The sequence below is a fragment of the Chrysochloris asiatica genome, unplaced genomic scaffold, assembly GCF_000296735.1.
Source record: "Chrysochloris asiatica unplaced genomic scaffold, ChrAsi1.0 scaffold00028, whole genome shotgun sequence".
Classification (NCBI taxonomy): Eukaryota; Metazoa; Chordata; class Mammalia; order Afrosoricida; family Chrysochloridae; genus Chrysochloris; species Chrysochloris asiatica.
The window spans coordinates 15649195-15665451 of record NW_006408546.1 but is presented as its reverse complement, the minus strand read 5'-3'; the positions used below and the strand labels follow the sequence as shown (position 1 = coordinate 15665451).

Here is a 16257-nt window from a genome sequence, read left to right as displayed (position 1 = left end):
ACAGGAACTTTTTTAAAGTGTTGAAGAGCAGAGGTGTAAGCTTGAGGACTAAGGTGCGCCTGACCTAAGCCATGGTATTTTCAATAACCTCGTATGGATGTGAAAGCTGGACAGTGAATAAGGAAGATCGTAGACGAATTGATGCCTTTGAGTTGTGGTGTTGGAGGAGAATACTAAAAGTGCCATGAACAGCCAAAAGAACCAATAGATCTGTTTTGGAAGAAGTGCAGCCAGAGTGCTCCTTGGAGGCCAGGATGGCTAAGCTCCGTCTCTCATACTTTGAACTTATTGTCAGGAGGGAACAGTCGCTGGAGAAGGATATCATGCTTGGTAAGATGGAGGGTCAGAGAAAAAGAAGAAGACCTCCAACGAGATGGATTGGCCAGGTGGCAGCATCGATGGACTCAAGTGTGGCAGCGGTAGTGAGGTTGGCCCAGGATTGGACATTGTTTCGTTCTGCTGTGCATGAGGTCGCTATGAGTTGGTTCTGACACGATGGCACCTGACAACAACAGTTTATATATTGCTGACATCTTACAGTGTAAAGAATGACCTCATCATGATGCTTAATTTAAAAATAATTTTAGGTCTGTGGAAGTCTAAGCCTTCAAGTGGTTCATTCAGTTAGTGAAAAGATTGCTTTTCTTTTGCCTCTAGTGACTGTTAAACTCTGATTTGTTTTTGTTTTCCAGGTTTGGCTGGTGTGGTAAAATATCGAGGTGTAAGAATTGGTGGGATCTCTGGTATCTTTAAATCTCATGACTATCGAAAAGGTATTGTTATTTTGAGAGTTCTTTTTAGACTTAGATCTTGCATTCCCAAGAATAGATTTTAAGCATGATATAGTTTGACTACTACTTTTCATTGGATTTTTGTCTATGAACTGAGTATTTTAAATTTACAATTATAGACTGTTTCACACATATGAAAATACAGAGAACTATATAAAACATACTTTGTATCTTTCATTCAGTTTTCCAGTCTCAGGATATTAAATCCAAACTCTCACTGATTCCCACTCATAGCAACCCTGGTGTGGCGCTGTAGGTTAATGCACCAGACTGCAAAGCCATTTGAACTACAAGTCAGTGGTTCAAGCTCACCAGCTGCTCTTTGGAAACCCTATTCAGGGTCACTATGGGTCGGAACCGATTCAATGGTACTTCACAACAACAACAACAACATAGCAACCCTATAGGATGGAGTAGAACTGCCTATAGGGTTTCCAAGGATGTCCAGGGGATCTCTGTGTGGCACTTTAGGAAAAGCAACTGGATTGCTAATCACAAGGTTGGCAGTTCAAACCTGCCAGTTGCTCTTTGGAAACACTACCTAGGGTCACTATGTGTTAGACCTAACTTGATGTCACTTAACAACAACAGTATTTACAATAGGAAACTGTCACATCTTTTGCTCACACAAAGCAGCTTTTGGTTAGCAGCCAAATGCTTTAACCACGATATTAACCAGGGTTCCTTTTGGTTTTTAAGAAATTGTTGTTGTTAAGTGCCGTCGAGTCAGTTCTGACCACAGTGACCCTATATAGGGTTTCCGAGGAGCGGCTGGTGAGCTTGAACCACCAACCTTGCAGTTCATACGGCTTTGCAGTCTGATACATTAACCCACAGCGCCACACCAGTACTCTAAAAAATAGAATAGTTAAAATTGAAGTTCATTGTTTATTGTTGTTGTTAGTGCCATCAAGCTGTCCCAACTTTTAGTGACCCTATATAGGCTTTCCGAAAAGCCACTGGTGGATTTGAGCTGTCACCCTTATGGTTAGCAGTCCATTGCTTATCCTATAGTGCCACACCAGGACCCCAAACTGTCCTTATTTCCCAGCTCTTCTTTTTGCTCTCTCCTGCCATGCAGTCACTGCTGAGATTAGTGTTTGTTATTTTCTTGGGTTTTTTTTTAATATCATTACCACATATGTAAGAGGTTTAAACAATAGGGCATGTTTTACATTTCATGTAAATGTATCATACTGATCTTTTTGCAACTTGATTTGAAATCTGTGTTGATACATTTAACTCTAATTCATGTATTTTAATTTGTGCATGATATTTTATAGTAACAATACATCACAGTATTCATTCCATTATGTCTGAATGAATTGACTGGGCCTTTTTTTTTTTATAAATTACTATAAATTTATATGTAACATTTGCTGTTTCCACATTTATATAATTCATTGACCTTATGTTCATCATGTTGTTCAACTAAAAAATCTATAACCTTATTGTAACTGTTAAACCACAAATCTGTACCCTGCTCCCCACTTCCCGTGGTTTAAAACTGTTAATTCAGGCATACACAGGCTGTCTCTTCTATGGCAGGTGTGGGGCCAGATTGGAATCATGCTGTGGAAGACACTTAGTATGTGTGGAAAACTTAGAAATGTACTCTTGACCCAGGAGTTTAAGTACAAAGTGATATGTACAAAGTTATTTCACCACTGTTTATACTAGCACATGGTTGGAACTAGTTATATTTTTAAGTGCCTTCTAGTTGGTAATAATGCATAGTGATCTTGTACAGGGTATCTGAGGGTTTTTTGGGAGCAGAAAGCCTCCTCTTTCCCTCTTGGAGTGGCTGGTAGGCTCTAACCGCTGACCTTGTGGTTCATTGTTGTTATGTGCCATGGAGTTGGTTCTGACTCATAGCGACCCTGTACAGGGTTTCCTAGGCTGTAAATCTTTACGGGAGCAGAAAAGCCTCATCTTTCTCCTGCAGAACTGCTGACCTTGCTGTTCGCAGCCCAATTCATAACTACTATGCTACGTGGTTCATAGTCTAGTGCTTATCTTATGAAGCCACCATGCTCCCAGTTAAATATGTTGTGATATAATTATGTTATATAATGCTGTGAAACAATTAAGAAAAAAGAGTAAAACAAAGAAAGATAGTTATGTTTATAATTAATGTGGAAAGATCACCAAGATAGTGGGGGGAAATGAGTTTGGTGGCTCTGTAATAAGCACTGGACAACCAACTACAAGATTGGCAGTTCAAGGTCATCAGCCACTCTACAGGAGAATGATGAGACTTTCTGTTCCTGCAAAGATGTCTTGGAAATCCTATACAGAGTCGCTATGAGTCTGAACGGACTCAATGGCACATAGTAGTAACAATAACAGAACATGTATAAAGTATAGAACTATTTGTGTAATTGAAGGGATAAAGAAGTTTGTGTGTTATGTTGTTAAGTGCCATAGAATTGGTTCTACTGATGACCCTGTATAGAGATGTGATTAGCTGTCCAATGCTTATCCTACAGTGTCATGGCCTCTAGGTAGGGTTACTGGTGGCTGAGGGACAAGAATTGGAGGAAGTATTATTTTTAAAAGAGCAGCTTTATTGAGGTAAATTTTATGTATACCATTGTAAATCTACAGTTAAATAATTTTATAAATTTCTAGAGCTTTGCAGTTATAACACCAACTAGATTTAGAACATTTCTGTTACTCCAGAAAGTTTTCTTGTGCCCATAGGCAGTTAATTTTTGCTTCCACTGTAGTCCTAGGCAACCACTCATCTTCTCTAAGAGGGATACTTTTTAATCTGCTCCAAAATTTAAATATAGTATAGTTTTAAACACAAACCCTCCCCCTAATTTTTTAGATTGATAGTTTGTGATCTGTTATTAGGTAGGAAATACCAGCATATTAGAAGCAGTATTTTATGTTTTTGCTTTTTTTTAAATAAGATTTTTTAAAGAACCTGAAATTGACGATAATTTCAATTTGTGTGAAGTATATAGTTGTACCTGTATTACTTTAGGGGATTGACTGTAGTTTATTTATTTTCTTTTAAGGTCATTTTGAGTGTCCTCCATATAATTCATCTACGGTAAGAAGTATATATCATGTAAGAAATATTGAAGTCTATAAATTAAAACAGGTATGTAAAAGCTATATTACAGCAGACTTGAAAAACTTCAGAAGTAATTTTATACCAAAATGTATTTTGATCATTTGAATATGCTTCTTTCAAGAAGAGCTTAATTCAGCATTTTTAAAATGTAGATGTTTTGATGCTTTTAGGAAATTCACAGGTGGACATTTTATTTTTATGTCTATGGATTTGTGTTAGTGGGTAATAATAAAATATTTAATCCTGGAATGTGTTTAATGCAGAAACTGTCAGAGAAGGTAAGCTATTGTCCTGGTGTAGTACTGTGGATTAATGCGCTGGACTGCAAAGTTGGTTTGAGCCACAAGGTCAGTGGTTCAAGCTCACCAGCCACTTCTCAGAAACCCTGTACAGGGTTGCTATGGGTCAGAACCAACTCAGCGGCACTTAACAACAGCGAAATATTGCTTAAACAGTAGGCAGTTTTAAATAGTTAAGTAAAACATTAAATGGAAATAGTAATATAATTAATTAGAAACTAAATTTTAGTAGTAAAGATGATAGAGAGTATGGGAAAATTGTAAAAGTGGTATCAAAACTCTGGCTTAATTTGAGAGTCGATGAAACTCAATTTTTTATGTAGAGCCACGAAATACCAACACTGAGGTAGTTTTCACATGTTGTCGTTAAGTGCCATTGAGTTGGTTTTGACTCCGTTTTTTGACTCAGTATAGAATTTCTGAGGAGCAGCTGGTAGATTGGAACTGTTGACCTTGTGGTTCACAGTTCAGTGCTGATCCTGCGGCACCACACCAGGAACCTGTTTTCCCACATAATAGTTCATAAAATCTCCACCTAAGTTCTGTTATGTAGGTATTACTCTAAGTTCCTTACTTTAAGAGTGGAAGCCGTAGCTCTTGCCAGGTAAATAGCTTAGGAGTTCCCATGTATTAAGTGATAAAGCCAACCTGGTTTTTGATCTTGTCATTTTGATCCCACCATATGCAACCTCTACAGGAGCATTAGGCTATTCCTGGACCTTTTTTAATGATCCCTTTTTGATCCATTCTTTACTTTGAATACTTTTCCCTTTCCATCCTTCTAAATCCTACCAATCCTTAAGATCCAGCTTCAATACCGCTTCCCAGCTAGTATTCTAATTGAAAGTCATCACCTTTCTCTGAATTTTCTTCTCACCTATTGCCCATACTATTTGTTCAGCAGTTAGTAATATCTAATGTTTTGTATTGTCTTAACAGTTACTCAGATTGGTTTTCCAAGTTTTTGTTTAAAATTACTTGTAGGTGCTGGGGCTGAGTAATGTATATTTGTGTCCATCCCATAAAGTCACCAGCATTTTTAAATGCTTCTAGTATAGTTTATGCAGTAAACAGATTTTGATGTGTGTGTCTTAGTTATCTAGTGCTGCTATGATAGGAATACCACAAATAGGTATCTTTACTAAAGACATTGCATTTCTCACAGTTTAGGAGGCTAGCAGTCTGAATGTGGGGTACCAGCTCTAGGGGAAGGCTCTCTTAACGTTTACTCTGGGGGAAGGTCCTCATCTCTTTTAGCTTCTGCAGTTTTCCTGTGGCTGGACACTTCTCTTTCCCCATCTCTAGCCTGACTTTCTTAAAGTGTCTTTAGAATGAATTAATTATACAAAGATCTAAGAGGATAATTGGTAGTATAGACAGGTGAGGAGTCATGGAGTATGGTGGGGAGAAAGAGGGATTTCTTTTGGTCTGTTATTAAAAGTTTGCTTTGTTTTTTCTCTCTCACTAAGTTGAAGCAACCTATGGATATATTCTTATCTCATGACTGGCCGAGAAGCATATATCATTATGGAAACAAGAAGCAGCTTCTCAAGGCTAAGTCTTTTTTCCGACAAGAAGTAGAAAACAACACATTAGGAAGTCCTGCAGCTTCGGAACTTTTAGAGCATCTAAAACCTACCTACTGGTTTTCTGCACATCTTCATGTGAAATTTGCAGCCTTGATGGAGCACCAGGTAGAAAACAAAAGCATTTTATTCATTTATTGAAACCTATTGAATATCAATGTAATCAGTGTTGGCACAGTTGTGAAGTTAGAGAATAGCAATAAAAGATTACTTTTGTGACTAGTCCATTATCCAGAAGGGAAAGAGACAAGACAAACAAATTCAAAATAGTGTTGTAAGTTTGTGAGGGAGCAGTGCTGGCATGATGCTCCCTGTGGGAGTGCCTAAGCCGTTGTGGTGGGGATGGACTGTGGGATAAGATGAAGAGATAGAGGTTTCCCAAAGAAAATGAGTCCTGTTGAGCAGAGTCTGGAAGTACCAGGAAGAGATAGACTGTAAAGGACATCCCAGGCAGAGGGAGCAAAGGTAGAAAAGATGCTGTTGTCAGTTGCCATTGAGTTGTTTCTGACTCAAAGTGATTACCCTGTGCCTACAGCAAAGAGCTACTTCATAAGAGTTTTTAAGGCTGTGACCTTTTGGCAGCAGATCGCCATCCCTGTTTTCCAAGGTCCCTGAATATGGCTTGCAGTGCTTCCCAAACTGAGAGTATTTCTTTTTCCCGCAAATAGGACATATTCATGTAAAAAAACATGTGCACACACACATAACCTGAAGAAATGAGCAAACTATGTTTAAAAGTGCTAACATAGCACACCCATGCATATGCTGTGGCATGCTTATGAACATAACGTACAGGAGGTTACACAGTGTGCAAAACTGTGTAACATCTATATTATTAGAGTAAAAACATGGTAGGTGACAAGATTGTCCATGGCATGGGTCCACCTTCACAGTGTTCCTCCGAGGAAAGTTCAGTTGGAAAATAATCCTCTAGGCTCTTTCTGTGCAGACTTATTTATTCCCTTTTCTCCTCAGTTTCACTGGGGGAAGGAGAGATTGCTGTTCATCATTTTTCTTTTGAGCTACTGTCACTTGATAGAGGAGCCCTGGTAGCATAGTGGGTTACAAGTTGGACTGCTAACCGCAAGGTCAACAGTTCAAGTCTACTGACTGGTCCTATAATGATTTACAGCCTCGCAAACCCTCTACAGTGTCACTACGAGTTAACACCAACTCAGCAGCACACCACCACCGCTGCCACTTGATTAACAAAATTACCCACCTTTAAATTTTGTTATCTGTTTTTATCAGTCACTTTGTCCGCATCTGTGTTACTCTCTTCTATTTCTTAGGCTCGTAAGTAACATGTTTATTGAAATATCTGATTCCCTATTTTTTCCTTTATGCATCATCTGCTGGCAGCTTCAGGGACTTGCAACTGTATTAAACTTTCACCCCACTGTTGTTGGCTCCTCCACCTCCTGTGACTTAGCCAGTCTTTCCTCAGAACTGCCCCTTCCCTAGATGGGCCTGTAATCTGTGCTCCCTCCCTTGTCTGGTCCCTTCTGGATTTGATAACCTGATCCTCAACAGGACTCCTTGTAGCTCACTTCCTTTTTTTGCCTTGTGTTTTACCATTTTGTTTTTTTTTCCAGTGAAGCTTTATTGTAGTATTTCTAATAATGTGATTACACTTTTGTGCCTTTTCTCCCCAAGTTTCCTTTTTTTAGTTACCTTAAAAAATCATTTTATTGTAGCTTATGTTCCGTAAAATTCAGTGATTTTTGGTAAATTTCCTGAGTTGCGCAGATGCCACCCTAATCTAGTCTTGGAACATTTCTTTTGCCTCCGGACGATCCCTTGTGCCTGCTTGCAGTCAATCCTTCCCTAGGCAGCCACTTCTAATGTAATGTTTTCTTTTTCCATAACCTTCCTTGTATATGAAATGTGTATGAAAAATGTCTCCCTAACATTTCATGTACATGGAGTCTTCCGTATGAGTATATAATCCTTTGTGTCTGGCTTGCCTCATTTGCATGAGTTTTTTTCTGGTTCATTCATATTGTAGTATGTGTCAGCATTATGTTGCTTTTTATTTCAGAATAGGATTTCGTTCTGTACTTTTGTTATATTTCAAAAAAACCTTTGTCTAACTCAAGGTGATGAAAAGGTTTTCCTGCTTTTCTGTCAAAGTTTTAGAGTTTTAGCTTTACCCATTTTCTTTCCAGATCTGTTGCCTTATTTCTTCTTTAATCTTTGTGTGGTGCTTTGATGTATTGTGATCCTCATCATGACGATCATCATCATCGTTGTTAGTTTTACTTTTGTATAGAAATTGAAGGCAGGACATTAAGTGTCTTGCCCATGGTCGCACAAGTGGGTATAGAACTTGCTTGTTTTGTAAAAGTAACAGTCATTCCTTTGACAAATAACTTTGGAGGGGTGTACATATTAAAGATTCTTTGTATTTCAATCATTGTATGAGTTACCATAATGTATGAACATTCTTTCTTAAATCACTGTTTATATTATCTAGGCTAAGGATAAAGGACAGCCAGCCAAAGCAACCAGATTTTTAGCCTTGGACAAATGTTTGCCGCATAGAGACTTTCTTCAGGTAAAAAAAAAGAACTATTTGTGCAATGTACTTTTACTCTTTTATTAAGTTATATTACCTTTTTTTATGAAAAGGGTATTAAGAAAGTATATGTATTTCTGTAAATTACCCATTTCTTCCTGTAGGTAATAGAAATCGAACATGAATCCAGTGCTCCTGATTTCTTGGAGTATGATATTGAATGGCTCACTATTCTGAGGGCTACTGATGATGTTGTTAATGTGACTGAGCGCCTGTGGAATATGCCTGAAAACAATGGTCTGCATGCAAGGTATGGCTTTATTAAGAAAGTTCCATTTCCATTGTGCTTGTATCCCCACCTTCCCCCCTTTCTTAATTGTATATGTTGTTACTGTTAAGTGAGTGCCACCAGTAGTGACCTTGTATAGGGTTTCCAAGGAGCAGCTGGTGCGTTTGAACCATGGACCTTTCAGTTAGCAATCCTGTTTATAGGGTATCCTACGGTACCACATCAACTGTAACAAAACATTCACCATTTCCACATTCTTCACATGTACAATTCAATGACATTAACTTATGTTCATCTTATTAATTTATTTATCACCCTTATCTATTACCAAATGTTTCCATTTAAATGTAAGGGAATTTTGTTGGAGGGTCAGTGAAAAAAAGGGAAGAGCTCCCTCCTCCCCATTGTGAGGCTGGTGCAGGGCCAGGCAGTGTTTCATTCTGTTGTAAATGGACTTGCTGTGAGTTGGAGCTGACCACCTAACAACATAAGAAAAGAGTTTAGGAAATAACAAGTTTTTCATCTAAAGGAGACAAAATGGAATGTTTAGCACCAGTTTAAAAGTGTGTCTGAATAAATATTCATAGAAGTATAATATATTGAAAATTTGGCTCATACAGTAAATCAGTTTGTTTATATTTGTTTTAGGATTTAAGCTTAGGAACCATTTTTTCTAAAAGTTCTAAATTTCAAAATGGCCACATTGAGTTAATTATCAACTTAACTTTACTGAGTGGCATTTTGATGTTATCCTTGCACCTAAAGTTCATGGGTAGAATTTCTGCACTTAGTGTCTGAGAGACTGGTGAAATGTATGTATCCCAATCATGAGTTCTTGTTTTGGACTTTTATAGGTGGGATTATAGTGCAACAGAAGAAGCTATGAAAGAAGTACTGGAAAAATTGAATCATGACCTCAAAGTTCCATGTAACTTTAGTGTTACAGCTGCTTGCTATGACCCTAGCAAGCCACAGAACCAAATGCAGCTGGTTCATAGGATTAATCCTCAGACTACTGAATTTTGTGCTCAACTTGGCATCACAGACATTAATGTCAGGCTTCAGAAGGCCAAGGAGGACCCTCGCTTGTGTGATGAATCTGAAGAGCAGGATGATGTGGAGAGCAATGACTCAGGTGAACCTAGTGAATATAACACAGATACCTCTGCCCTGTCCTCGACTAATCCAGATGAGATAATGTTAGGTGAAGAAGAAGAGGATGAAGATAGTATTACAAGTGCACAGAGTGACATGAATACACCATCTGTAGAACCTTCTTCTGATCAAGCTTCTGACTTTTCTGCAAGTTTCTCTGATGTGCGAAGCTTGCCAGGCTCCATGATTGTGTCTTCTGATGATACGTTGGGTTCTCCAATTGCTAGAGAGGGGAAACCTGGTGAGGTTCTAGAATTGAGTGATGGGAAGGACTTCACAGAGGTGCCATTGAAGAGGCTAAGTGATGAACATGAACCTGAACAAAGAAAGAAAATTAAGAGGAGGAATCAAGCCATCTATGCAGCAGTAGGTGATGATGATGATGCAGAATAAGATATTTTACGTTTCTTACTGTTATAGGTAGATGCTTGACTCTCGAGGCTATATTTTTTTAGAGTTGAAATTTTGACTCAAGATTTAGTTTTGTAATAATGAAGCTATGATTGGATAATTTTAATGTGGTATTGACTCTGTCTTTGGACCTTTATATGTTTTAGATACAAACATATTAAAATTTCTTATATTTACTTGATTGAGTACTTTTTTCCCCCAAGGCATATATTGTTCACTTTCATTTTTTTCAGCAAATGACTATGGAGCACTTACATATAAATATGAATTAGACAAGATTTTTTGCCTTTGAGGAGCTACTGCCAGTGTAAATGTTTTGGTGTATTAAATATGTATTTATATTTTGTTCTACTAAGTCATATTGTACATACAACTGTATATGCTTTTTTTTCCTTTATTATGAATATTTTCCCTGGTTTGCTCTTCATATTTATTAAATATAATTAGAAATTAAAGGCGATACTTAAAGATTTCAGAAATAAGTTACTTATAAATACTAAACATTGGTAAACATGAAATCTTGCACTTAATTGCTGAGATTAATGTAATTTTTCCATATTTTAGCTTTAGTTATAATTTTAATGTAACTATAATATTGTGTATAGGTTATTTTGACATAGTTCAGTGTAGTATTAATTACTGGCAGGGATGGTGTTGCACAAATGCTGCCATTCGTGATGCATGTTGGGTTGCTAGTATTAAAGTATTTTTAAAGACTCATGTGAAAAAACTAGACCTTTGTCCTGTCTCTGGTTGAAATGCCTGGGCCCCTGAGGAGATAGTTGTCTGCGCTTTGGTTCGGGAGTCGTGGAATCCAAAGATTGTTCCAGGATCTCCTCCTCTCACAACAGTTCAAACCCAGAAGCTGGCTTTCTTTCCCCTTGTCAGTATTTGACTTGAAAAAGGTATAGGACTTTGGGATTTTTGTCTTTATGTCCTTCAATTTTTGGGTTACTTTTAAAAATGAATAGCATACTTAATTCACATATTTTAATTCTCATTGTTATTAGCATAAAGCATTTGAAGCTTTGAATTTCAAAAATCACAAATTTAAATTGTTTTCCATAAGTTCTGATACTATTTTTTCCCAGAATTTTAAAAATAAGATAAAAACAGAAAATAATTAGATACAAAAGAAATATTTGAGTTAATGATGGTTCTCAAAAACTACAATCCACTAGCTTACCTAATTAAAAACAAAACAAAGCACAAGAACTCAGAAATAAAAGAGAAGAAAAACCATTGAAACAGGATATTCAAATTAATAAGCATAATTGATCTACATAACTTGCTACAAATAAATTTGAAGTATTACTCCATATACACACACAAAAAAATACAACAAACACACCTGAATCAGATGGCTTCAGGAGGAAACTACCAAACTTTTTAAAGATCTGCAATAAATGCCTGATGCTATGTAAATACCAAAATACGGAAAAATGAAGGAAAGTTTTACAGACTATGGAACAAGTGCCAAAATGTGATCATACAATAAACAATTTAATCTCATTTATTAATATTGGTGCAAAAGCCCTCACTGAAGTAGCAAACATCTACAAGGGGGGAAGTTACTAAAAATGAATTTTTCCAAATCTAAAAACCTCTCCACAAATGTAGACTAGAAATAAGTGTTATTTTTGAATAAGCATTAAATCAGAATGTGATGCATCATAAGTAATCTACAAAGACAGATCTTATCCTTTATGCTGTATAGTTGAGTAGGTGCAACTCAGTACCTTCATGTTTAAAATAAGATTACTAATTTTCCAGTATCTTTATGGCAGGATATCTGAAATTGTGCTCATCTCTTACCAGGAAACTGGGAAGGGGATATAAACTTCCTTGAAGACTTCATTTCAAAAGAAAGAGTTCCCAGGTCCTATAGGAAGCATCCTTGATGTACATTCTTTTCATAAAGATAACTTGTTACTTTAAGATATTGTAATGTTTTACTTCTTCTGTTACACTGTTTTTATCCTTTCTCTGGACAATTTGTAGCCACCTAAATTATCTAACAAGTTTATACTAAATTGCAAAGCAATGGTCAGAGTTAAAAGATAAATGAAAAATTTCAGTACCATTTTTGTTTAGGGAATTACATTTACATATACCATTGGTGAATACGTAAATCAAATTCATGATTTGTTCTGTGCCCTTGAGTTGTGCAATCAAAGTGCATTTTAACTCGAACCTGGTATTCTAGATCTAAACTTTTGCCAAGAGTTTTTTGTATTGTTTTATTTTTGGAAGGCCGAAGGCATGTTTCCCGAGTTTTAGTGAATCACGTAAGTAACATATTTACATGATAACTGAGTCCTTTTAGTGATTGTCCTATTTTTCTAAACGTGAGGCAAAATACAAAGATGCTTATGCCATTACCTAGTACCAGCATTATGGGGCACTGGCTCAATAGCACAGACTGAACTTCCAGTGTTAAATGCACAGGGCTCCAAAGTCTTGAGGGCAAACCCATCTGCTGGGCTGTTTTTACATCAGTCTATTGTGAAGTGCTGTCAAGTTGATTCCAACCCATAGCAACCCTGTATAGGGTTTCTGAGGAGTAGCTTGGTGAGCTTGAACCTCCGACCTTGCAGTTCAAACTGTTTTGCAGTCTGACACATTAATCCACAGCGCCACACCAGGACTCTTTGCATCAGTCTCAATAGTAATATTTTAATAGCCACTAAATTGCCATGATTAATAGCCATCTTCTTTTGTAATGGAGTCCTAGTGTGGCATTGTGGGTTAATGAGCTGGACTGCAAAGTTGGTTCAAACCACAAGGCTGGCAGTTCAAGCTCACTAGCCGTTCCTTAGAAGCCCTCTACAGGGTTGCAGTGGGTCAGAACCAATTCAGGACTTATTCTATGGCACTTAACAACAACATCTTTGTAATGGATTCCAGACAACTTGTGTCCCAAAGTGAATTAAGTGACGTTAGACCTGTTTTCTCCCTGTGTGGCTGTTAATCAGATAGTTCTCTTTTCTGTCTCCTGGAATAGTCATAGTTTTAATACCAGTTGATTCAAGTTTGAACACAATTTTGTTCTACTGAAAAGAAAATTCTTTAAATTTTAAAATGATTTTAAACTGTAATTCCAAATTGTAACAACTTTTTGTTTTTAATAGACTATGGTTCTTAACATATTAACTTATTTGTTTGTAAATAGGACAGTAAGACTGTTAGGATGCTAGTAAGCTCCCTAGACAATCACCCCTAGATGATCCCTAGACAAACTAAAGTTTAGTTAAATAATATCAATTGCTCTTGAAAACTGATGTCCTTTGTGGGAACCACTGACCCACAAAGTTTTGGTTATGGCTTCACACAGGAAGCATGAATGAATCCAGGTGGATTTTTTTCTTTTACTTTGCGTTGGAACTTAAATTCTAAAGCACTTGGTTTTTCTGGTATTGTAGTGGTTACGAGTCGGGCTGCTAACCTCAAGGTTGGCGGTTCAAAACTACCAGCTGTTCCGTGGGAGAAAGATGAGGCTTTCTGTTCTCATAAAGATTTGCAGTCTTGGAAACCCTATGAGGTGTTGCTGTAAGTAGGAACTGACTCCACTGCATACCGCCACAACCACCTTAGTAGGAGCCCTAACTAAATGTGGCTTCTTGACAAGTGGTGTCTAGTCAGTTCCGACTTATATCAACCATGTATAGGGTTTCCTGGGAGTGTCTAGTGAGTGTGAACCGCCAACCTTGTAAGTTCAGGGCAAGCCCAGATGGGAAATTTACTTTCAGAAAAAGTGGTTGAAAGCAGATTAACTAGTATATATAACATCCTTGTGAAAGATACAACAAAGAACAAAGAAACTTGCCTGGGCATTTACTGAAAATAGCCAATCAGATGCATGCTATTTAATTTATGCTAAAGGTTGGGGTCCTGATACTATCTTGTAAGCACTTTGTGGCTCTGACTCAGGGTTGTATTCTGACCACCATTGCCAGGTAGTCAAGCCCCAGAACCAGTCTTGTTACTTTTTTTTTTTTTAACTTGTGTTTTTGCATGTATCCCAGTCATGATTTTTTTCCCAGTTTTTGTAGTCCTATGTGTGATCCATGAACTGAGCTGCCACCAGTCATTATCTTGTATGATTTCCTTGGTTCTCTATAGTATGTATATAGTAAAAAATAAAGCTATAATTCAGTGGATTCTGCCTGCTTCTACACTGTGTACATGCTGACCGTTTCTCTCCTGGGAGTATTGTCTTTGTTTTGTCTTTGTCCTGTTTAAGGTTTAATAAATGGCTCTCTAGAGAGAACCTGTTTGAATTTGAGGCTTTTTTCCTTTACCATAACTTTTAATAACTATATGCTACGAATCCGGCTGCGAACCTCAGGGTCACCAGTTCAAAACTACCAGCTGTTCCGCGGGAGAAAGATGAGGCTTTCTGCTCCCGTAAAGATTTACAGCCTCGGAAACCCTGTGCAGGGTCGCTATGAGTCGAAACCGACACCACGGCACATAACAACAACAACATGGTTGATCAGCAGCACTTGAAGACACTTTCCAACATAGTGACAGCCTGCCTTTTTTTCCAGAACACCTTTATGTGGATGAAATCTGGTCGAGAGGGGTGGCAGATTTCCTTTAACAGGTCCTTCCACATCCTTATGACATGAAGACTCAGGGTTTCTAGCGAGGAGAGAAGCCCCGTTAAGTATTGAAATGATTATGAGAAAACTCATTTGAATTGTGCTAGAACATGGCTTTGGACCCAAATGTCTGGGTCTACTAAACGTAAGATTGGAGTCTTGGTATGGCGTTGTAGGATAAGCACTGGACTGCTAGCCACAAGGTCGTCAGTTCAAACCTTCCAGCCATCCATGGAACACCTATACAGGGTCACTAACAGTTGGGACTGACTCCACGGCAATTAACAAAATTTACTATTAAAGGGTTTGTGCTTACTAGCATTGTAATTTTTAACAGTACTAGTGGTTAAATTCTGTGGTAAATCTCTGAGTAATTTCATTTTAGTAGATTGCTAGATTTTAAGTATTTAAATAGTTTACTAAGTTCAATTCATTGTTCACTTGCCCAGAAGTCTGAAGAGCCTATCAGAGTCTGCAAACATTTGCATAATTCCTGGACTATAGTAAAAACAAAATAACTTTGTCGAGTTAATATGTTTTGGTATTTTTAAAGTGGGAATCATGTATTTTAAGAGTGATTTTACGCTGTTGCCTGAGTATCTGGTCTTCAAAAGGGGAAGACTGTCAGTCATCCAGACATCGTACACACAACTGATAGATAAAAAGTCTTCCCTCCCATGGTATTCTATGAAAACTGTCATGAGATTCCTTGTGGAATTGGTCAGGGAAGCCCTGACTTTGTGTTAAAGAAACGAAAACATAAGGTTTATTCCAAGCAGTCATTTTATTTGCATGCCAGGAGACAATTTCAATTCTAAAAAACAAGTGGCTCCAAGTAGGCTCGTTAAAATTGTAATAAAAAAAATATTAAACTTTTGATGTTTGCTCCAAACAATAATATATTGCTGAGTCACGATTTAATAGCTACTTTGCAGATGGGAGAAATGCAGACTCACTTTATGAAGGGAGAAAACCACCCCCATAAAACAGACTCCTGAGTATTGGCGATTTCACAGACTTTATTTTTTTCTTAATGAATACAAATTTGTATGGTGACCAAGAACTTAATGATATTCTGAGATTTTAAATACTGAGACAGCATTTAAAATGCAACTCCTGAAAATTTGGTCCTTTATCCGTTTTCAGCTATGAGACCTTTCAAACTAAATCATACTGTACTCTTTTCTAGCTGGAAAACAAATTTACAATGCTGCAGAGCAATTTCTGGTGAAGAAACCCCACCAAATTAATTATGTTTTCCCATGAGATTTTTGGTGCGTCCTGTACATACTTCGCAGTAAGACAAAATATTTTTACCACTACAAGATACAAAAAGGAATTCTGAAAAAATAGGGGCATATGGGGAGTCTTTTTCCTTATTTTTTTTTTCTTTCTTTTGTTTTTAATGTTTTATTGTGAATTATGTGATAGTTTACATGGGAGAACATCAGTCTTACATTCATTCTATCATATATCGTCTCATTGCCATGGTTAAAATCCCTTCCATGCAATCCTTCCC

At 37.3% G+C, this 16257-nt stretch overlaps 1 protein-coding gene across 1 annotated transcript in view; it reads left to right on the top strand.

Moving 5' to 3' along the window:
* Positions 1-10116, top strand: part of DBR1 (debranching RNA lariats 1) — a 15361-nt gene extending 5245 nt beyond the window's left edge. The window contains exons 3-8 of the mRNA XM_006846648.1: positions 693-773; positions 3818-3903; positions 5645-5869; positions 8238-8318; positions 8444-8589; positions 9423-10116. Coding sequence (XP_006846711.1) covers positions 693-773; positions 3818-3903; positions 5645-5869; positions 8238-8318; positions 8444-8589; positions 9423-10116 — 1313 coding nt within the window. The remainder of the gene's footprint in view (positions 1-692; positions 774-3817; positions 3904-5644; positions 5870-8237; positions 8319-8443; positions 8590-9422) is intronic.
* Positions 10117-16257: the final 6141 nt, after the last annotated feature.